At 36.5% G+C, this 24,922-nt stretch overlaps 1 protein-coding gene across 1 annotated transcript in view; it reads right to left on the bottom strand.

The window, feature by feature from the left end:
- Nucleotides 1-24,922, bottom strand: part of Memo1 (mediator of cell motility 1) — a 98,612-nt gene that overhangs the window by 10,730 nt on the left and 62,960 nt on the right. The window contains exons 6-8 of the mRNA XM_021217781.2: nt 23,440-23,551; nt 9,213-9,355; nt 1,649-1,725 (exon numbers count right to left, since the gene is read on the bottom strand). Of these exons, the coding sequence (XP_021073440.1) occupies nt 1,649-1,725; nt 9,213-9,355; nt 23,440-23,551 (332 nt within the window). The remainder of the gene's footprint in view (nt 1-1,648; nt 1,726-9,212; nt 9,356-23,439; nt 23,552-24,922) is intronic.

Here is a 24,922-nt window from a genome sequence, read left to right on the forward strand (position 1 = left end):
AGTGCTGGGATTAAAGGCGTGCGCCACCACCACCCAGCTCCAGATTCCTTTCTTAAATATATTAGTTACTTTTAACCAAATGGTCTTCTACTAAAACATGTAAAATTAATATGAAGAAATCGCAGGCTCATAAACATATAGAATCTTAAAATAACAGAAACTTAGATATCAATAAGACAAATAAGGACTGGAGAACTGAAAAGACCTCAGAGGTCACACTGCAAATGACTGACAACCCTGCAAGACCTTAAAGGTCACACAGCAAATGGATGACAGCCCAGCCACCCTGAATATTCCTTAAATTGAACACCAAATTACTTATGTGACATTAAACTTTTAAAATTTAAGGCACAGCTATCAATACTTTTAAAAAATAAGAATATAATTACATTTTTAAATTTTACATTTAGAAAAACAAGGTAAAAGTGCAACATTGGAAAGTCCAATGGCGATAAAGAAAAAGGAAGAGAAGAAAAAGAAAAAGAGAAAAGAAAATAGAAAAAAAAAAAAGAAAAATGTAATCTATCTACAAAATGAACAAGGGACAAAAGGAGAGGAAAGCAAATTACTTGTACTTATAAAAAGTAATCCCGTTTTCTAAGGTACGTTCTATAGTAAGCTTAGTAGACACAGGCTAGAAAGACCATAGACATTTCAAAGTGAATATGTTGAATGAAAAGTGAAATTACAATTCAATATAAAACGATAAGACTTACAGGAGGTTTTACAGAAATATACCAAAACTCAAAATTACAAAATTTTAAACTACTAAGAGTTCACTAACGTAGTTAAACTCACTTTAATAAGAGGTTTTGAAAAATCTGCAATAAGGTATAATTCCTAACAAAGCATTTCTGAAAATTTAAAAACATTAAAATAATGTACTTGTAAAAAAAATCCTGTAGTGTAGCAGGCAAAATTTGTTTGCTAAATTACTAAAACCTATAATAAATTTATGCCATCAGACTTAGAACACAGCTTAATGAGAGAGCACTGCCCTGCATGTGTAGAGGCCTAAGTTTAATATATACAAAAGCAAAAACAAAAACAAAAACAAATTAATGTCCATATATCCAGAATCAAAAAGATGATAATTGAAAAACTAGAGTTTCAGTCAAACATTTAGCGTTTTAGGTTATATATATTTTATTAAGTAGTTCATAAAATTGTCACCATCACTCAATAGTAATAGTTTGGCCTATTAAGGAATCAAATTCAACTATAAAACACTAAGTTATTTAATAAATTTCAAAGAACGAGTGACATAGTTCAAAAAGACTCAAAATAAGTTACTTCAGATGGCCATCAATTCAACAGGAATTACAACAGTGTACCCAGCCACCTCCTATGGCAGCAGCTTAACAGAAGTCATAGCATAACATGCTGCTGTCCCTAAAACCAAATACTTCTCCAAAAAATAATTAAAATGTGTATCTAATTGCTCTTAAATATTCTCGTAATCAAACAGAAGTATGATGGCAGTAAGTTCTTAGAGGATTTATTCATTTGAGGACACATTGAATTTTGTACTTTTAATTCAAGAAAGGGAAAGAACTGTTAGCCCATTGCATATTTTAACATATTAAGTCTCAAATGACTAATCAGGAATTAAAGAAAAGGATTAAAACCCCACACCTGAAAGACTTACCATTTTATCTAGATGTTCAATGGATCTATAAATCTCCCCCTGGGATTCATCATAGTAACTGTAACGGAACCTTTGACCTTGAAACAAATATCATGTACAAAATAAAATAGGGAAAAATTAGAAGCTAAAAAGAAAGAAAGTGCTTACCAAATAATTTCAGTCCTCACAAAAGGCAAAGCACAGCTTAAATAAGCCTCTGCAAGAATCAGTTCCCAAGAGTCCTCAACATAAAGATAAGAGGCATATTTGGGAAGGTTATAAAGAAATGATACATCACCAGAATTTGAAGATGTTAAAAACTATTTCATACTGCAGAAACTTTTAAATCACCAGCAATACAGGAATAAGGAAACAAAAGAGCTTAAGGTTACAAGAAGCATTGTTAAACATTCTGTCAGTCTATAATTGATGATATACCCAAAGAGAATGACTCAGGAAAATCTGTTTAAGCAAACAGTGTAACAAAACTGTTGATCTCTCTGACAGAAGCAATGTGTGGGACAGTGATACTTGTGGCCTATTTGACTTTTAGTCATGAGCATTTTAAGGAAAAGGACTCATACATGTGCCTTGTGCAATGTGAACAGGATTCAGAGAGGAATGGGTCAATAGCCCAACTCTGAAATGACCTCCCAATTAAGAATAAAAACACAAAATAGTCAATGCTCAGCTGTTCTTCTATAGCAGAAGTTAAAAGGAAACTTAAAAACAGTGAACGAAAAACAAAGATTAAGAAAATAAGTAATATGAAATCCAAAAGTTAATATCCATAACTAATTACAGATTACTTAACTGTGATATATATTTGATACCCCTAATATAGTTTTCAGCAATGTGGTTCTTCTTTGATGTTTCCTTTTTCCTTTTTAATTGCTTTATGTGTGGGAGTGTTTTTGCCTGCATGTATGTCTGTTTACCACACACAGGCTGGTGCCTGTAGCAGCCAGAAGAAGGTGTGAGGCCTCCTGAGCTAGAGATACAGTTGGGTGCTGGCAATTGAAGCTGGGTCCTCTAGAAGCTATTATTGCCAGTGTTCTTAACCACTGAGTCCCCATTTTCCTAATTTTTAAAGCTTTGCCAAAATGTATTTCTAATAGTGGTAGGCTTCATGTCTACAGCTCTACAACTGAGAAAGTAGATTTGATTGGATTATTATGATTTTTTAAGTTTCTTGTTCATCTTATTGAAATCAGTATCTTACATATAATACTCAGGGCAAAATTATAAAACTTTCTTTGATAACATTTTTTAAAAACATACTATAAAACTCAGTATTCCTTATGTTGGTGCTAATCTTTTTGTTTATTTTCCTAAAATACACCATATTCAACTGTTTACACTGCCTCCTGTGCCACTCAACGTAATAACTATTAACTTCCCACCAAGCTATTATTAAAGTTCTCTTGTAACTGATACCTTAGAATTAAACAAACTGTGAGCTGGAGTCTGCTTTCTGAATGTAAAACAAAAAAGACTGCACGCTGCCATGGTGAGCTGGAAGAATTTGTACAGACAATAGTAATCCCCTATTACCCAATGCCTCTATGTTTTAACTCAATTTTGTGTGTGCACATGCAAGTGCACACACATGCCACAGTGTGCAAGTGGAGGTGAGAGGACAACAATGTCAGTTCTCTCCAGCCATCTTGTGGATCCCAAGGATCAGATTCAGATTTCAGGCTTGGTGGCAAGACACATTACGGGCATCTTGCCAGCCCTCAATGCCTTTATAGTAAATAAGCCATCAAATCTTTTTTTCAAATTTCTTAAAAGGCAGTTACAGCTGTGCTTTTTTTCAAAGAATATGTTATTACATACGGTAATAAGGACTGTTCAACTGCGAGGATGTGTGCTACACACAGTAATAAGAATTGTGTGACCATAAAGATTACATATAAGGACTGTTCAATCCTTAGGACTGTAAAATTGACCCCACTTTCCTCACTGGTCAGGAAGTTGTGAGAAAACTATGTAAAGAAAAATCTGTGACTGAGCCAGTCTAGCCTGCTGACTCAATTCATCAGTACTATACTCGTGACTACTTCAAAGTTCTTTTGATAAAGCTGGCCATCTTTTGTCAGACAATTATGAACACCTTAGACAAGAAAATTCTGCTTCCTTGCCTCTCTTCTAAAAATAATATTCTATAAAAAAAAAATCAAAGTACTCTCTTGACTCTTTACAACCTGGACTATTTCAGGTTTATACAATTGTATTCTCGTTTCCCTGCTTCTTGAAACAGCTGTTCCTTTTAGCTCTCTGTAAACCTTACACCTTATACAAAGACTTTTATGCCTGGGTGCTTTAAGACAGTCATTTGCTACTTAAAAGTCATTTCTGCTCACTTCCCAGAGAAGTGCTGTTTTTCAGAAACAACATGGCCAGGAAAGCAAGAAAGGAGTGTAACAGTATGTTTAAGTGACGTCATATCACACATACGGCCTTTGACTTTTAAAGTATTTCTAAACAAAGTTACAAGTACTTGAATTACTTTAAAATATTGAAATCACTGTGCAATTTAATGTAATGGCAATATACATAAAAAACCAATTGAAGTAAGTGTTTAGTATTTTGCTACCTGTTATTTTTTTGTCACCAATTCACATTTACTAGCATAAAAATTAAATATAAATGGTTGAATAGCTCAATAAAGAAGCTAAACTTTCAGTACATGCAGCTACTAAATATATTTCTCATAACAGCTAATACTGTTATCATGATAAACATTAAAACTGTACAAGTATTTTCAAATTACTTGACCAACCTATTCTAGTCAATAGAGAGACATCACCTAATCTGAAGTAAACAGTTGCCTTCATCTTGCTTGGCTGTATATATGTATGCATGCACACAGGCTTCCATATGCATACATACAAATAAGTAAGTCAACCACTGCTTGGAAACTGAGTCAAGATACTTTCTTCTTTCTTATTAAAAAGCAAATTTCTCAAGATTTCATTCATTAATAAAGGAAACAACAGTCCTAGGATAATACATTGGTCATAAATACACCCTTAGTTTTAAATTGTTTGCTTAAAATAAATTTGGATTCTATGTATCTCATGAGGAAATATATTTGACTGTTTTTATATTTCTGGCTTTCAGGGCAATTATGAAGCTGACTGGAAAAATCCAGCTGTGTCCATAGCTGGAGGGTGGGAATTGTGCATCCTTTCCTAAGTATGAATAAAGCATATCACATAGTAGAGAAAATTACTTACCTGAAACTTATCCTTTCAGAAGGTACACTGGGAAAATGGATTCTTTGAGCCCCTGTTTCAACTTCAAGTATGAGCTTTCTAGCTTTAAGAGCCATGGACACCGCCCTAGGGGCAGGACAAGCTCTGGACTCCCTAGTGAGTATGTCAGTGGTTTCTTCAGGTGCCTTCCCTCAGTTCTTTTCAAATTCAAAAGATGAGAGGAAAAATAACCCAAGGAAAAAAATCCTGTAAAGCAGAAACCTTACTCTTTGAGGGAAGGAGGGTAGCTCATTTGTGAATCCATTCCAGAGCACGCTTTCTGAGAAAAAGAAATACAGGTAAGTAATTTTCCCATCTCCAAAGGTGACTGGTGATTAATGAGTGGATTCACAGAGTGTGGAGAGTAAGCTCCAAGGATGTCTGTTTAACACACGACAATCAACTAATGAGGACAAACAACAATGAATGGTACAAGAACCAATACTATGTTTTAAGTATCTCAAAACAAAAAGAAAAAAATTAAAAACCTCAATATTATGCTACACACTAGACTATGAAATAAGCAATGACCTAATAATGTTCGTCTACAAAACCCCCAAAATATCATCAGTCAATAGGAAAGCCTTTCAAATACATGACAAATCCAAGCTGTTCTGTGTACACTTACTTATCACTTGCTAATGGTGGGCCATTTTTCAAATGTTTGAATCCTTAAACAAATCCATTAGGGGCATACCAGGCCTTCTACAAGGATGTCCTAACCTGGGTCACCTATAACTGAAGTCACAGTAAAGAAAAGATGTATTTCACAAAGGAAATACTGTCTAGTCTTACCAAATAAGATCATCCTTTCTAACAACTAGATGCTAGCATCTGTTCACCCTGAAGCCTGTTACAATGCGGAAGTATCAGCCTTATTATAATCAACACCGCACGAGGTCAAAAACCTAAACCTGTGAGAGCAAGATCTAGAAAGACTTGAAATGACAAACATTCAGGTTTGGGTGAGATACATTTTAGAAATTAGCTAACATTAGATTTCAAACTTAAGCATTTCTAAAGTAGGACGGTCTCTGCACTAAAAACATGAAAAATAGTATATATGACCCACTTACTAACCAGTACAGACTATCTGAACGTAGTATAAGTTTTATTACTACTTTGCGTAAGGTCACTGAGTAAGTAACTCAAGTTAAAAAAGAAAGAAGTGATTTAATTCTAAGCATACTTTACACTGCTGAAGAGACTGCAGAAGATTATATTTGTATTTTAACAAAATATTGTCATAAGCACTTACTTAGTAAATTGATTGGAACTGATCTGTAAACCACTATAAAGGAAAATTAATAGAAGATTATTTCTAATGTGTTAGGTATAATTTTGTTTAGAATTTTGCTAGAATTTTATTAAAAGTTATGCTAATGAAAGCTGTCAGTAATCTAAACCTGGAAACATCAAGTCTGAGAAGACATAAAACAAACAGTAACAGTATATGGAGAATATTAGACTTGAAACGAGAACAGAATAAAAATAAGATTAACTGTAGGAAGCCCAGACCAATTTCTCCTACACAGACCCATCCTCCAGGATTAGAACATGGTAAGCATACTAAGTGTTAATAGAAGTTGATAAATATATCAAGTACTAAATCTTACTAAGCCAAGATAAAAATCCAAAGCTAGCAGCTGAGGTGAAAGGAGGCTTACTACTGTGACTCCTACTGCAGCATACTACAGTCCTGAGGCATCTCACGTCTGTGCTATAACAAGATGCACAGCACAAACTGAAATGCAGAACTAAACTTGAGGAAACTCAACCGAGGAAAGAGAAAGACTGAGAAAACAGAATACAGGTTCCTGCTTTTCCATGCCTTGTTCCACTCCAAAACAACACCAGAATATTTTAGTCTCTACTTTATGCCTCTGGTGTCTCTCTAAAAATGAACATCTATTAAAATAAAATATATTTTTTTATAAAAATAAGTCAGTGTTATAATGGGAAACCAGCTGATAAGTAAAGGCAACAAGGAAAACTATGTATCCAATTTGTACATTAGCTTCCCCAGCATCTATCTCTACAGGCCAGTTTTCACTATTTCCACAAAAACTGGACAAAGAAGAAAATGAACTAGAAAAAAAAGGCAGTCACTACCAGTAGCGTAATTCAATAGAAACAAAGGTCCTTTGTGCGCATGTGTCAGAGTAGTTTGTGAAGTACACCATAATCAATTAAGCAGTTTTACTTCAAAACCCAGTTTAGAATAATGAAGAGCCTAAAGCAATGAAACTTTTAAGACCTCTATGTACTAAACAACTGAATCATTTCTCTGAAATTATTGACAATTCACCATTATAATTGCCATATATCACATATCATGTACCGTATCTTTACAAGCAGAAAAAAGTGCAAGATGCAGTGGTACATGCACAAGACCCACTTAGGGGGACTGAAGCAGAAGGATGCAAAGCAAAAGTCAGCCTTAGACAGCAAGAGTCTGCAACAGGGGGAGAAAGAAAGGAGAAAAGGAAAAGCAAAAGAAAACACCAACCTTCATGAAGAGCTAAACTGTTAACATAGAACATAAACTTGAAAAAATGTGACTCCTGATAGCTTAACCTGTGGTTAGTTGGCTAACCATTCACCTTAATAAACATGCAAAAAAAAAAAAAAAAGTGTTATACTTTACAAAGTGACAATTACTACTTCTTATGGTGTCAACTTTTAAATATTATCCACATCGCCCCTAACACTATCTCCCATACTGCTGGCCAAAATACTCAGAGTCTGAGCCCTCATATGTCGGTGACAGTGCTGACCACACAGGGCATCTTTAACCACCGGATGGAGACACAAACAGGCCTGGCTAGCATTTACCTGCCTTAGAAAATACCTGGAAATCCTATGGTACTTCTTTTGTAGAAACTGCCTAATAACTTTCTAAGATCTGTGATTGAAATATATATATATATACACAGATATATATAGATATGCATGTGTGCAAACATACACACACACACACACACACACACACATACATCATCATCATCATCATCATCCCTCTCTCAACTACAGAGTAAGGTGTGTTTGCATTAAGAACGCTTTACTAGCTAGGCATTGGTGGTGCATGCCTTTAGTCCCAGAACTTAGGCAGAGATAGGAGAATCTCTGTGAGATCAAGGCTAACTGGGTCTAGGCCAGAGTGAGTTCTAGGACAGCCAGGGCCACAAATAAAAACTCTTGTCTAGAAAAACCATTTAAAACAAATTTCTTAGCGATGTAAAAATGAGCCCCAACACAGGCATAAAACAGGAATATTACATATCTATTAAGCAGGTATTAAACAGGCATGATGGCACATGCCTGCAATCCCAGCACCTGGGAAACAGATGCTAGAAGACCGTAAGTTAGACTGAGTAACATGCTCATCATAAAAGATAGATAGATAGATAGATAGATAGATAGATAGATAGATAGATAGATAGATAGATAGATAGATTCCCACAAGAGAAAGCCAGGGCTCCCTACATAACTCACTGAGGATATTTTCTGGCATTCTAGTGCTTTATCTTTAAAAATATGGTTTTATGTTTCCTTATAAATGAAAGCAAAAGAGGTGAACAAATAGGTATGACTTAAAATAGTGAAGAAATGAGTCAAAGAGTTATGTTAGAAGGAATGGAACTTTAAAAATATTCTGAGACATTTATGGACAAATGAAAGCAAATAGTACTCAAAGAATGTAAAAATCAGTTTACTGAAAGAGGTTATCCACAATGTACCACTTCTTTATCATCTAGCCACTGTAAAATATCTTTCCTCTTAATTTAAAATAATCACAAACTCACTTAAGAGTCCTTATTTTTAGCCTATATGGTCTAATATTCGAGGGTAACTAAAAATATTGATTGCAATTGTGGGCAAAAAAAAAAAAAAGTTCACCAAAAGAAAAAAAAGATACTAATTACAAAAATGAAAATCAGAAAAGCACTTGTATAGCACACACTATTCTTCTACATTGTGAAGAATTTGTTCTATCTATCAAACCTGACCTCAAAGAACCTACCATACATATGCACACAAATATGGGGTTAACAGGTTTTAACTCCCACTAACCAAAGTGTTCAAAAGCAAGGATGCCCTCACACTGTGAACCCAATTGTACCAGTCGCCTTTGGAAATGTGCCTATATCCTCTGCTGATCCGTTTTAAATGACCAAAGGGCTCCTTTATGCACTTTTAAACAGGGCTACTACAAATACAACTTTCCAAAGAGTGATAAGGAATTGAGAATCAGAACTTGGAATGAAAAGAAATCTTTAACCACAAATATATAACATCTAGCATATGTTAAAACTAGAACTTACCCCAGTGGCAGAAATCAGAAGAAACCACAAAGAGATTACTAGGATCCGCTAGATATTTACTGAAGAGTTTTCCGAATTCCTGTTCTTTTGACTCACTCAGAGCTCCAACCAGTACAGGAATAATGGTAAACTCATCTTTATGGCTTAAAGAAAACAGAAAAAATAAAATAAAATAAAAAAGTCATTTAAGTTGTTTAAGATTTAAAATAATTTTCAAATTACGTTGGCACTAAAAAGATGAACATTTATTAACAATGATTATGATAACAGACATATTTTATTGTTGAATTCTTAAAAATCTACAAAAAAGTTTGAAAGTAGCCGATTTAAAAACAAGTACAGAATACTAAAAGCATCTACTTAAGTCACCGAAATGTATACTATTTTAAGTAAGCAAAGCATTGGTACTGCCAGGTATAAAATATGCTCAAAAGTAAGTCCATTAGACCAACACCAATACTCACAAAGGCTATAACCTCCTACCCAGTCCTGCCATTTAACAGAGAATTAGTCCTCCTCACCTGCTTTAATGTGACCACCTGTGTACATACACCATTTCTGGCACTTACTCTATAAACCCGCCAAGTGTGACTCACAGACTTAACTGTGGCTCCTATGAGGCCCATCGAGTGCACTCTTACACTTAGCCTAACCGTCACATACAAGTCAACCTTAATACAACTCAAAACACATTGACATCCAGGGAAATTGAGAAGCAAAGGATATATTCATTTCTAGTACACCCACATTTGACTCTAAGACTGACAAATTTAAGAAAAGAAACAAAGCAGATAGATAGCTGTGATTGAAGTAACTATGATTTGCTTCACTGTATAAACTATTTAAAATTGTTCATTATAATGGAATTTTAATAATATATATTTTTTATATATCAACGATCCTGGAGTTAAAGTTTTAGAAGCATAAATTATGTTTGTCTAATTTATTTTGAATAGAACTTTATAAATTCAGTATTATAATAACTGCCTTTTAATGTTAAAAATCCAACACTTAACTGTCACAGGACAAACAGAATTCATAAAAGAGGTTGTTTTATTTTTAATACTAAGTTACTAATCTCAAAATAAATGTTGGGTAAGCTACATCAGGGTACCCAAACACCTCCCCTGTAACAACCCCCTTACCCTTGTCAACTGTGAAATAAAGATCATACAGATCTCCAGTCCCTCTGCAATGCAGGGGCTTCATGGGCAGAATCTGCATCTATGAAGTAAGGAAGAAGAAGAAGAAGAAGAAGAAGAAGAAGAAGAAGAAGAAGAAGAGGAAGAAGAAGAAGAAGAAGAAGCAGCAGCAGCAGCAGCAGCAGCAGCTGCTGGCAGAGGAAGCTGCCATGGGACATCTCATTCTTTGATTCTTACTAGTTTGTTAAGTAACTATACAGAGAAAACAGGGGCTTCTTTAAACAGGTTGATTATTAATTAAAAGAATTTCGGCTTCTCATAAAAATTTGGGAACTGCCATGAATTATTCTAACCTCAAAAACTACCTCCAAAAATGAATACATAAAGATCATGAAAACAAATGCAAATGATTATGACTTGGTAAGGAATCAGCTGTTATGCAAATTGAAAGGAGCAAAGGAGAAAATTATAAGGAAACAAAGAGAAGCATCCCTATGGTTCTCCTCAGGATGAATGCCTGTATCTGTGAAAGGGTTACACCTACTAACCTACTTGATGAACACTGTCACATGAAACATACAGTAACAAAGTGTCAACCACAGATGACTTGCTCTGCAGAACAACAGATGCATCTCCACAGACCCACCAACCCTTCCAATAACCTCAATGAACTTATGCTTCTCTTTCCATGAAGCTTGAATTAGATAAAAAGAACACTTGACTTTGAAAAATAAATATTTTTACATTTTAAAATCCAGGTTCTGGAGTTGAATTTTCCAGTAAAGTATAAATCTGCCCACAGAAAACAATTATAAATTTGGATAAAGTTTTTAAATGAATTTTATGCACTTAGGCCAACTAAAGAGGAGGGAAATAATGTGGCTATTCATGACAGGTAACAACTTTCCATTAAGATCAGTAAGCTGCCAGGCAGTGGTGGTGCACGCCTTTAATCCCAGCACTTGGGAAGCAGAGGCAGGCGGATTTCTGAGTTCAAGGCCAGCCTGGTCTACAGAATGAGTTCCAGGACAGCCAGGGCTACACAGAGAAACCCTGTCTCGAGAAAAAGAAAGAAAAAAAAAAAAAATCATAAGCTATCTCCATCTTTGTCCAGCTCCACAGGCAGAGAACACTGCCTACAGCAGAAAAGCTGTCTACAGATTGCAAAGTGGAAACTAGAGAATCCCACAAGTTATGTAGCGGAAGTCAATGGAGCAAAAGCCTAAAGATTAGCCACAAATTAATAGAGAAATCTTAGAAATGGAAGGGCCACAGACTTAATAAATTTCCCTGGGGCTGGAGAGATGGCTCAGAGGTTGAGAGTGCTGACTGCTCTTCCAGAGGTCCAGTGTTCAATTCCCAGCAACCACATGGTGGCTCACAACCATCTGTAGTGAGATATGGCACCCTCTTCTGCTGTGCAGGCATATATGCAGGCAGAACACTGTACACAATCAATAAATCTTTAAACAAATATTCTCCTGAAATCCTAAGGAAAGAAACTTTCAATCTCCACAATACTTTGGCTGACCCAAAAGATCCCAAGATCACAAAAACTTCAGGGCCTCTGAGTATTCAAGAGAGGAAATTTGAAGGTGGTGTTAGTCACACATGTAGTACCTACAAGGCTGTGGAAAGGAAGGTGGTTCAGCTGTAGAGTGCTCACATAAGATGTAAGACAACCGGGCTGGTGAGATGGCTCAGTGGGTAAGAGCACCCGACTGCTCTTCCAAAGGTCCTGAGTTCAAATCCCAGCAACCACATGGTGGCTCATAACCATCTGTAACAAGATCTGACGCCCTCTTCTGGAGTGTCTGAAGACAGCTACAGTGTAATTATATATAATAAATAAATAAAGCTTTAAAAAAAAAAGACATAAGACAACCAAACGTAAAGTCAGAGGTAGAATATAAACACACTGAGCTTGTTAGGATATGCTGCCCAAGTACACACCACCCACCAGGAGATGGTGATAGCATTCTGGACTCAGGATATTTAGGTTCTATGGTTAATAGGTACGGTCCCCAAAGAACCATGTGTTTGAATGCTTGGCCATAGAGTGGCTCTATTAGGAGGTGTGGCCTTGTTAGAGGAAGTGTAAGACGTGGAGGCGGGGCTTTGAGGTCTTAAATGTTCAAGCTATGCCCAGAGTGAAACACATCCATCTCCTTCTGCTACCTTCGAATCAAAATGTAGAACTCTTGGCTCATCCAGCACCAATCTCCCTGCAGGCCACCATGCTTCCCACAAGGACTAAATGGACTAAACCTCTCAAACTATAAGTCAACCCCAATTACATGTTTCCCTTTGTACCCGTTGCTTTGGTGTCTCTTCACAGCAATAAAACCCTAACGAAGTCAGGTGTAGCCTATTAGCCATCATTTGCTAAATATACTAAACTATGACCCCTGGTAAGGCCTTAAAATCTGAGTAAAACATAAAAGAATTATTTTCTTAAAAGCTCAACAGTCTGATCAATAGAAGTGCACACAAATGCTAAGTAATAAAGCCTGTAGGGGAAATGAATAAAGTCAGAATTCAGTTACTACAGAACTCTGCATAATCCATGTAAATAAACAGCAAACTGACACTCTATAAAAAATAAGAGCCAGTAAATGCTGTCAAGATCAGCCCAACACTTGGATTCATCAGACTTCCAAACTGTTACGAGAAATAGAATCAGAGAATTAAAGAAAGCTATTTAAGACACTCTTAAAAATATGTGTATGTGTGTGCATATGTGAGTGTGTGTGTGTGTGTGTGTGTGTGTGTGTGTGTGTGTGGAGGGTGTCATGAGTAAGCCAACAAAGAATATCAAGAAAGTAAAGCCAATAACCAAATGAAAACTTTCCTAACTGGATAAAAAAGCAGAATTACCATTTTAATAAGAACGAATATTTGCAACTAAAACTGGAATCAACAGGCCAGGTACACCTTCAACAGTGGTACAACAGCACTGAAGAGGGCTGCTAAGACTGGAGAAATGAAAAGCAAGAGCAGCTGAGGCTACATAGGAGCCCTTGTAGGGTCTTTGCCTTCCCTAAGTGGGCAGGGAAAGAAAATGATAAATTTAAAACACTTGAACGACAGAAAAATGCTTAAGAAATATAAAGGGTATTGGAGAACTTAAGACAGTCTGAAGCACCCAAACAATCTCAGATCCCAAACTGAGGAAAAGAATAGTTGCTACAAATGCTCTAAATCTCACGGAAAACTTTAACCAAACAAATCTTATGAAACAGAATTTTAAAAAGATCCTCATCGAATCATCCAACTAAAGATGGGGTCCAGGTCCACCTGAAAAATTTACAACTGTTGCCTCACACCAGCCACAAAAATTTATTAAAACTGAATGTAAGAATTTTAAGAGCTAAAACTGTAACTCATCTAAACCATAGGGTAGCAACAGCCTAGTTGGGTTAGAATAGTTCAGAACCTGTCGTCCTTAGTGCCAACAGCTTGTTAATAAAAATATCAAGGGCTGGAGAGATGGCTCAGCAGTTAAGAGCACTGACTGCCCGTCCGAAGGTCCTGAGTTCAATTCCCAGCAACCACATGGTGGCTCACAACCATCTGTAATAAGATCTGACTCCCTCTTCTGGAGTGTCTGAAGATAGCTACAGTGTACTTACATTAAATAAATAAATAAATAAATAAATAAATAAATAAATAAATAAATAAATAAATCTTTAAAAAATAAAAAACATAAAAATATCAAGTCTCTGTACCTTTATTTTGAAGATAAAACTGTTTAGAGCCAGCACAGAACCACTTGTGAGCAAAGGGGCTAAGTTCCCTTCCCCTCCAAAAAAAAATACATTTACAGAAAGGAAGAATTAGACAAGTCCAGTGTTAAGGCAGTGAAATTTTCCAATGTGTTATTATAATGACATATATACAAAAGGCACTGACAAAAACACAGAAGACACAATTAAACTCAACTATGGACTTAAGTTAATAGAGGTATGTCAATATTGATTTATCAACTATAGCAAATGTCTTATGCAGGAGATTAAAAATGAGAACTACTTAATTATGAGTAACCGTTATGTTCATACTAAGACATCTAGATATAATATCCTCACTTGGGGAGCTCACAATATAAATCCATAGGCATAAGCAGTATAATAAACCTTTGTTACATAAATAAACCATGCAAAACATAAGGATTTCTTTTAGAAGTATCCCCCCAAAATTATCAAATCCTAACCATGATGAACTTTTAATATTGGGAAAAGCCAGTCAAAGCCAAAGATTAAAGAGAGTTAGACTAACGCTCTTTTTCCAAAACAATGGTAAGAACAAAACTAGCACATGCTGTAAAAGAATACTTTTATAAAGAATATGAACGGCTGGTGACTTTTGTTTGGAGTAAGTACAGCTATGTAGTATAAGCTAACTTTCCAGTCTTTGTTTTCCTAAATGCTAGGATTTCACACATACAACACCCCATGTCCAGCTATGAATAGTTTTGTTTCCTTTTTAAAGATGTATTTATTCTTATATTATGTGCATGATGGGTGTTTTGCCTGAATGAACTCTTGTGCACCATAAGAATGCATTGCCAGATGAAGCCAGAAGATAGTTTTATAGCTCCAAACACTGGGGTCACAGACAGTCATGTAAGACCATGTGGGTCTTAAGACCTAAACCTACCCAGGTCCTTCATAAGAGCAACAAATGCTATTAACTGTGAGCCAATATTGTATTTTTAGCCAAACACTTGCAATATTAATTTTTTTACTTCTACATTTTTAAATTAAAAACTTTATACTTTAAGCTATAAAAACCTAAACAAGGAAAAAAGAAATAAATATGGGAAAAAATGACCAGAGTAAACATAAAAAAACATAAATTATGATTTAATAATAATCTGAAGTTTATGTTTTCAAGATATAATTCTTATACATCCTAACTTAATTTGATTTTCTTCAAAATCACCTATATGTTTGATAATGAAAATTATTTTGACTTGTACTATAAAAGAATGGGAAAAAGAAACAAAATAAAATGTATAGTTTATAATCATATTAAAATTTCTAGCCAGGCAGCAGAGCATTAGTCTTAATCCCAGCACTTGGGAGGCCCTGGCAGGCAAATGTCAGAGTTCAAGGCCAGCCTGATCTACAGAGTGAGTTCCAGAACAGCCAGGGTTGTTACATAGAGAAAAGTTATCTTTGAAAACTAAAGAACTTCTATGTATACAAACTTTTATGCATATATCAGTGTACCCTTAAAGTTCCCCTGGTAATAAACAGGTTAAATGAGATCAGAGAGACTTTCAATGTTCGTTTTATCCTTCATGGTTCTATTTGTAATTTCAAATCATGTTTTTTGAGGTTTTGGTTTTTTTTGTTTTTGTTTTTCAAGACAAGGTTTCTCTGTATAGCCCTGGCTATCCTGGAACTCACTCTGAAGACCAGGCTGCCCTCAAACCCAGAGATCCACCTTCCTCTGCCTCCCAAGTGCTGGGATTAAAAGCGTGCACCACCACTGCTTGGCTATGTACTGTTAGTTTTAAGTTATCAGAGCTGAGCAACAGATGAGTTACTTCATTTTTCCCAGTCAGTACAGGGGTGGAACCCAGGAAGTTGTACATACTGGCAAGCATTCTCCCATCAGGCTGCAGCACAGACGTCCAGAGTTTTAAAGGACTCCAGTGAGAGATAAGGAGACGGCTTGGTCAGTGCCTGATACAAAGCACAAAGGCCTGAGTTTTACACCCAGCACCTATGTAAAAAGCTAGACATACACAGCTACAATCCATGGTTCTGGGGAGACAAAGACAGGAAGATCCCAGGAGCTCACTGGCCAACCAGTCTAGGCAAGAACTTTATTTTGAGTTCAGTGAGAAATCCTGTCTCAAAAATTAAAATGCGGGCTGGAGAGATGGCTCAGTGGGTAAGAGCACCCGACCATTCTTCCGAAGGTCCAGAGTTCAAATCCCAGCAACCACATGGTGGCTCATAACCATCCGTAACAAGATCTGACTCCCTCTTCTGGAGTGTCTGAAGACAGCTACAGTGTACTTACATATAATAAATAAATAAACCTTTAAAAAAAAAAAATTAAAATGCAAAGGAATCAAGAAAGACCTCTAGCCTCCATACCACATGCAAACACCTGCACAACACATATACAATGAGTTATCATCTTTTAAAATGTAAGATAACAGAACTATAAATAACAAAAATGAATTAAAAATAAAATTATAATTAATACATCAGATAAGTCACTTTTTAAAAATCGTGTAATAACTATGTATAATAATAACAACTAGGGGAAGGAGTGAAGTTCAATTCTGGTATGGTGGTTCCTTTCTATACTCCCAGCAAGAGGCTGAGGAAGAGCGTCATGCAGAGTTCCAAGTCATCCTTTGCTACAAGAATGTAACCCTGTCTCAAAACAAAACAAAACAAAACAAAACAAAACAAAACAAAACAAAACAAGACAAAACAAAACAAAACAAAACAAAACAAAACACACAAGTATCAGGCTCAGAACTCATGATCCTCCCTCCTCAGCCTTGCAGCTGCTATTTATGTGTTAGATACCCACAATTAGATACTAGTAATTCTTTGGTAAACACATGGAGTAAAGAAAAAAAATGGTTATACTTCATGATATAAAAATCATTTTTAAAAAAGCACTTGACTCCGTATTTGAATTAAAAGTTTTAAATCAATTATTATCTATCCATTTTCAGTAACTAGTAACTGAAGTTATTTGGGCTAGGTCTTATTCTGGGCAAAGGAGATATGGTATTAAGCTTTAGTTGCTCCAGACAGAGAACATCCTGAAGAACTACCACAGAAGAAAATCAGAATTATTTACCTAGCCTCAGAAGAGCTACTCGGCTTTATCATCTGAAAGTATGACCACTCAAAACTATTCCCACCTCCACAGGTTCAAAGTCCTTCTGCCACTGGAGGTGGAGACTACTTTTTTACACCCTTGAGTTTAGACTTGTGAATTGCTTTGAACATGATGGCAGTCAAGCTATACCCACACCAAGCTGCTTCAGCTGCAAATGAAACAGACAAGTCATTTCCTCAGCCCCCAATCAAACACCTAATTGTAAGAAAAATCAAATTACAAGCATGTTAACGTGATTTGCTGGGCCAAAGCAGATATACACAGCATAGGGAAGTGCACACTTATCTGGATATAGTATAAGATACCTAAACATCTCATACCAGACTTTGTCACAGAATAAAGAGTAGATGAAGAAAACTAAGACTGAAAACTGAAGGAAGAGTGTGAGAGCTGCTGCAGGAAGCCATGAGCAATGTTCCTCCACATGCTGGCAGAATGATTTGAACCCATCACATATTCACTATCTGTGTAACTCAGAAGAGTTAAAAAAAAAAAATGAATGAATGAATGAATGAACCTGTGGATGGGAAGATTTCCATATCTGAAGTATATAGTAGCTTTTTTATTTTTAAATTAGTAAATACCAGTATGTGTAAGGGAAAATCATGAGCGTGATGAACTGTTAAAATGTATAACAAGGAATTGCTGGATTGGAAAAATTACTCATACTTGTAACCCTACCATTAGAGGACAGAAACAGGAAGATTCCAAGATCTAACTGACCGGCCACCCTAGCCAAAATGGTGAGTTACCGATTCAGTGAGAGAGCCTGTCTCAAGCCAAGTAATAAAGAAATGGAGAGAAGAAGAGACACAATATGCTATTCTGGCTTTCTTATATGCATATGGTACACTCACAAGCACACGCATCACATATACACAGAAACAAAGAAAAACAGGAGATGGGACAGAGGGGAAGGGAAAACAGGGAAGTGGAAAGAAGGTAGGAAGAAGGGATCAAAAAGAGAGAGATAAGAGCCGGGCGTGGTGGCACACGCCTTTAATCCCAGCACTTGGGAAGCAGAGGCAGGTGGATTTCTGAGTACGAGGCCAGCCTGGTCTACAAAGTGAGTTCCAGGACAGCCAGGGCTACAAGGAGAAACCCTGTCTCGAAAAACCAAAAGAGAGAGAGAGAGAGAGAGAGAGAGAGAGAGAGAGAGAGAGAGAGAGAGAGAGAGAGAGAGAGAGAGAGAGAGAGAGAGAGAGAGAGAATATGAGAATGAATGTGGGAATCGGAGAGCAAACAGCCAGCACTGGGACAAAGACATCTAAATCCAAAGAACTGACTGTAAATAAAGTAGGGGCTCATGGCCACCAAATGAAGTGCATTTCTGGGCTAAAGAGCTTCTTAAACCTACCCTGTCAACTATAACTAGGGGTCCAAAGTAGAAAAAAAACCATTCTCAAAAAGAATCTCATTATGACAAAAGATGTCATTATTTAAGAGAATATAGCTCTTATTTGATATACAGAAAACCTATAAAGTACTTAAAAGAATTTTATCAGTCTATGTTGATTGGTTCTAATACTTTGAATTAATCTGGTCCCCAATATCAGGAATCTGCATGTCCAACACTGAAGGTCCTTGACCCCAATTGGTTCTTGATCAATCAATAAAGAGCCAACGGCCAACAGCTGGGCAAGTAGACTGAGGTGGGCTAGGAATGGGAAGAGAGGAAGGGAAGGAATCGCCATGATTTGGAGGGAGATAGATCAGATTTAGAACTATAGAAGGAAAATCATCAGAGATTTGGATGAAAAGAAATGCCAACCCACCCCGAAAGGGCTGTCGAGAAGCGTCTTGGGCAGCAAAGACTAGAGAGCAGCCCAGAAGGAGACAGGGCAACAAAGATAAAATACAGAACTAGAGGGCGGTAAACCAGGATTACAGGTGGGAAGTGTGTGATCACCACTGTGGGGGATTAGAACTGCCCAGCATTTGAGACAGCCAAGGCATTTTAAAAACTAACTGGGATGTGGTGTGTGTGTGTGTGTGTGTGTGTGTGTGTGTGTGTGTGTGTGTGTGTGTGGTGGCTGGGAATGGGAATACAACCCACCAGGAACCAAAGTGGTGTAGCTAAACTTACAGCTGTAAGTCTAAACTCAAAGAAACACTGGATAAGGCTTCTAGGCCTTTAAACTAACACACTGAACCAAATGGAAACTCAGGTACAAAGTAGACTTTTGTACGTAGCAGGACCTCAATTATCCTTTTGCCTCAAGCCTCACAAAGACTAGGATGGCAGGCTTGTGCAAGGCCTGAAAGCCTATTTATTTATTTATCTATCTATCTATTTATCTATCCTTGTTTGTTTGTTTGTTTGTAGATAGGTTTTCTCCATGTAGCCCTGGATGTCCTGGAGATTTCTTTGTTGATCAGGCTGGCCATGAACTCAGAGAAATCTACCCGCCTCTGGATTAAAAGTATGAAAGCCCATGTCTTAAGAAAAAGTAAGGGCTGGTGAGATGGCTCAGCGGGTAAGAGCACTGGACTGCTCTTCCAAAGGTCCTGAGTTCAAATCCCAGCAACCACATGGTGGCTCATAACCATCCGTAACAAGATCTGACGCCCTCTTCTGGAGTATCTGAAGGCAGCTACAGTGTACTTACATATAATAAATAAATAAATAAATCTTCAAAAAAATCTTTGAAAAGAAAAAGTAAAATGAAAGAAAGAAAGAATAAAATGACACAGCAAAGCAGTCCAAATGACCAAGCTAAACAATTAAAAACAAACAAATCAGTGAATCAGGTAAACTATGAGACTCCTACCAGAACAGAGAACCAACTCGAGTCAAGGACTACTCTCTGTTCCGAGACTACCCGATGACACTGCTGTGGATTAGCCCATCCCAAGACACTTCCTGAATCGCATTTTATTTTACTCTCCAGTGGGAGTTCTACTGTAGTTAACATCACATTCTCAAGCCTTTTTATTCATTTTTTTCATCTTACCACACAAGGACTCATACGGCATTTTCATACATATGTCATTATACTTTGGATTAATTCATCAAACAGTTTATGCTTTATCCATTTGTTTCATGTATCTGTGTGCCCCATAACCTACACATTGAGATCAGAGACTCAACTCTCATAGGATAAAAAAACCAAAATCAGGGTATCAGGCCTGTGCAAGTACCTCTACTCACTAAGCCAGCACAGTATCACTAATTCACCAATTTTTAAAACTAAGTAAAGGAGTCAGGGGTGGGGGTGGGGGTTCTACTTTTTTCACATATCTCTAAATCAAGATGACTCACACCCAAGACTGCATTCATATTTAAACTTGATGCAGAATATGGACAATGTATCTGAAATCATTGTAGATGTGTGAGTGAGAATGGTCCCCAGAAGCTCATATGCTTGAATACTTAGTCCCCAGGAACTGTTTGCAAAAGATTAGGAGGTGTGGCCTTAAGAGAATTGTGTCATACCGGGCAGTGGTGGCACACGCCTTTAATCCCTGCACTTGGGAAGCAGAGGCAGGTGGATTTCTGAGTTCGAGGCCTTGTTCTGAAAAGCAGAAATTGGTAGAGGTGGTACTATGTCTCTTCATGAAGTAAACACTGTGACTGGAGACATCTAAGTGAGGGCATCTTGGACTCTAATGCACCTGAGTCTCCTTAGCTGTACTAAGACAAGGTAAGGTGTTCCCTGTCCAGTTTTTGATGTAAAACTATGAATACTACAACAGTTGTGATTTTACGCCACTCAATTCTGTAATACTTCATTCAGTGGTAACTAATTGACACAACACAGTAAGTATGAACAAATGCTTACTGGTTTCTTCTAGAAGTGTGTTAGGGATCTTAACCTGATGTGGGAGGAGCTCACTGAACACTGAAAGAGGGAGAGTTATGGATTAGAATTGTGCTTGTAGGAGCCGGGCGTGGTGGCGCACGCCTTTAGTCCCAGCACTCGGGAGGCAGAGGCAGGCGGATTTCTGAGTTCCAGGCCAGCCTGGTCTACAGAGTGAGTTCCAGGACAGCCACGGCTACACGGAGAAACCCTGTCTCAAAAAACCAAAAAGAAAAAAAAAAAAAGAATTGTGCTTGTAGGTCTCAAATTTCCATCCTCTCAAATTTCCTACAGTTTACATAATTTACTTTTAAAGTAACAACTAACATGTTATCTTTTAATCCTCCTTTAGAAGGCTGTTAGTTTACTGAATATATTATACTACAATCCATTAATTCTCATAATAAAATATATAAATTTTTCAGCAAATGACCAAAAAAAAAAAATCTTTTTGGTGAATGGGAATTCTAGCTATGCCAACAAATCAAAGATGTATTTTTTTGACAATTTTTTCCTCAACAGTTAGAACATAATAAAAGATAATTGGTTGGGCATATAATCCCAACATTCAGGAGGCTGAGGCAAGAGGACCCCAAGTCCAGCCTGCTACGAAGCACATTCTAGGCCAGTGTGACACACATGGTCGACCTTGCCTCAAACAAACAAACAACAAAATACAAAAACAGAACCTAAAATTTTAATTTAATATTCATAGATTTTTGCAAACATCTTCAGGTTTATGTAATTCTTCATGGTTAGAGTAAATAAATATGAACCAAAACGGCAATAAAGCTTTGAATACAAGAAAAAAAAAAACCCTACAGTAATAGACTAATCAACCAGAACAAATTACATAAAAATCAATGACTCATTCATATTTGAGTTAAAACAGTATCAACTACACAAAATTCCAGCTGGGTATTAAAGCCTGCACCTGTCACCTCAGCAGCTGGAGCCTGAAGCAGGAGGGCTGCCCGAAGTGCATAGATAACATATGCTACACAACAAGACCCTGAATCAGAGAAATAAAAGACAAGAGCCTGAGAGATGGCTCGGTGGTTGGGAGTACTGACTTCTTTTCCAGAGGACCTAGGTCTGACTAAGAGCAGCCACATGGTAGCTCACAACTGTCTGTAACTCCAGTAGTACCAAGAGATTCTATGCCCTCTTCAGGCCTCTTAGTTACCAGACACACACAAATGGTTCACAAGTACACATGCAGGCAAAAACACTCACACACATAAAACAAAATAGTAAAGAAGTTTTTTAATTAAGTTCTAAAATACTTAACAAACTCCTACAACAAAAAACTAATACACAAAATTGTAATAGGAAAAAAAATCATCACAACAATATAAAAAGCCTTGCTCTTTAGCTAATTTTAAGTATGCCAGACAGAAATAATCTATATCTGTATTAAAATATTAATGCAGTTTTAGATCTTATTGATAAATTTAAGTAACAGATTTCAGGGAGAATAAGCTCCCTGTATTTAGAACTACTGAAGCTATATAAAATACTAAAATATACTGGGGAGATGGCTCAGCAGTTAAAGAGTGTTAGCTGCTCTTCCAAAAGACTCAGGTTCAGTTCCGGAAACCCACAAGTTGGCTCACAGCTGTCTGTAACTCCCATGCCAGGGGATCCAACACCTTCACATATACATGCAGGGAGAACACCAACATACACAAAATAAAAATAAAAAGAAATGACATACAAAAAAAAGAGAAACTGATCTACAAATAAGACTTTTTAATTCAAATGTAGCACTGAAATGAAAATTCTAGAGACAACTTGTTTTTCATTTTACTGACTAATCAATTATTAAGTGTTGGGCAAAAGAATGGGCACCAAAATATATGGTAGAAAGCACAACAGCCCCTCCCAGTTCCTCTCCTCCTCATTCTCCAGAGCACCTTGCCTCAGGAAGACCCTTATCGGGTACCACACAGCTACATCATCCTTGTCATCCCATTGTCATCATATGTTAAGTGAACCTTTATAAAATTCTGAAAAGATTGACTTCCAAAGATATTTGCAAATTTAAAGTTTTAAAACCACAGTACCACAAAGAATATAATAATTATCCAAAAACATCAAAGTCTATTAGCTATTATACCAAATCAAGATACATCAGCCCAAACACACATGAGATGTTTTAATTTCCATCTTAAAATATTAAAATAAAAAAAACAAAAAAAAAATCAGGTCAATTCATATGTTCAACCTTAATAGACAACTAGTTAAAAATCAACTTCAATCCTCATAAAGATATTACAATCTCCAACTTATATTTCACTTTAAATAAAATTTTAATCTCCTTGCTTTGACAAATTATCTTTCCTAGGTTAAAACAACCCCAAAGAAATTATTATCTATGACTTCTCTGGGATTTCTTAATCAATATACCTTTCCATGGCTTTAGCTGTATAAGGCAAATGCATTTCAATACTGTGTTCATCTTCATCTGTCTGCAGAGACATTCGTTCAAACATTCCTGTTTTCCATAGCTCTCCGTAAACTAAAGAGATTTCAAAATACATTAAAACAAATATTAATGCATACATTTATTTTATATGAGCATCCAACTATAAGCTATGGCAAGAAACAAAAGCACCACACACTCTATCTTTTTTTTAACTATAAGTGAAAGACAGAACAACTAATTTTATTACATAATATAGTGTATATAAAGACTTACCATTTGGATAGTAACATAGTACATTTTTCATCAGTTCCTTTTAAATTTCTAAAATAAACTCTAGGTCTAGGCCATTCTTTGAATTTAAAAAATGTTCTAGCTAAAACAGCTCATTAGAATCCCTAATATAACAAAGAAAAAAATACCAATCTACTTGCATAAGGTTAATAGTTTTTTAGGTTTTCTTTGTTGTTATAATAGCATAGTTTTTACTTTATGTTTCTACCATACCAACAACATAAAATTCTCACTTCCAATACTATCTTTCCCAAAATCCAAACTTTAACTTAAGTAGAAATCATAAATCCACCACAGTATATTATGCCAACTTAAAATGATCTAGCAATCTAGTCTGAAGAGCTCTACTTAAAATAAAGATTGTAGAGCAATATGTGAATTTTAGTGTGTAAAAACACAACGAAAAAATAACTTAGAGCCAGGGCTGGTGGCACACACTAATAACCCCAGCTACTCGGGAGACTGAAGTGGGAGGATCACAAATTCAAGACCAGCCTGGGCAACAAAGTAGGGTCATGATCTGGTTGAGTTCACCTAGCAAATTCCTTTCTCAAAAAAGAAAGGAAGGAGGGGGAAGAGGAACAGGAGAGGTGAAAGAAAAAAAAAAAAAAGAGGGAAAAGAAATGGTAGATAAGATCTCATTTCTACAAAATACCGTTAAAAAAATTATCCATTTTTTGCTTGTACCAAACAGGCCCTTCAAAATGGGTAGATGGGAGGGCACACACATATTTGAGAGATGGCTCAGTAGTTAAGAGCACTTGTTCTTACAGAGGACCAAGGTTCATTCCCAGCATCCACATCCAGCTCACAACCATCTACAATTCCAGTTTCAAGGGACACAAAGCTCTCCTCAGGTATGAGGCAGGCATGTAGCGCACAGACATGCATATGAGCAAAAGACTCATACCCATAAACAAATCTTAAAAAAAAAAAAAAAAAAAAAGAAAGTAAGTGTGTCTCTTAAGTTATGTCAATCAGGAAAGTGATGTTCTATTTTCATTAATAAGAGCACTTCAAATATCAAATTGCTACTATTTTATGAAACAACCTCAAATTGTAAAAAGCAAGCCTAAGGGCTGGTGAGATGGCTCAGTGGGTAAGAGCACCCGACTGCTCTTCCAAAGGTGCAGAGTTCAAATCCCAGCAACCACATGGTGGATCACAACCATC

Source organism: Mus pahari, chromosome 18 (genome assembly GCF_900095145.1).
Source record: "Mus pahari chromosome 18, PAHARI_EIJ_v1.1, whole genome shotgun sequence".
NCBI classification, from domain to species: domain Eukaryota; kingdom Metazoa; phylum Chordata; class Mammalia; order Rodentia; family Muridae; genus Mus; species Mus pahari.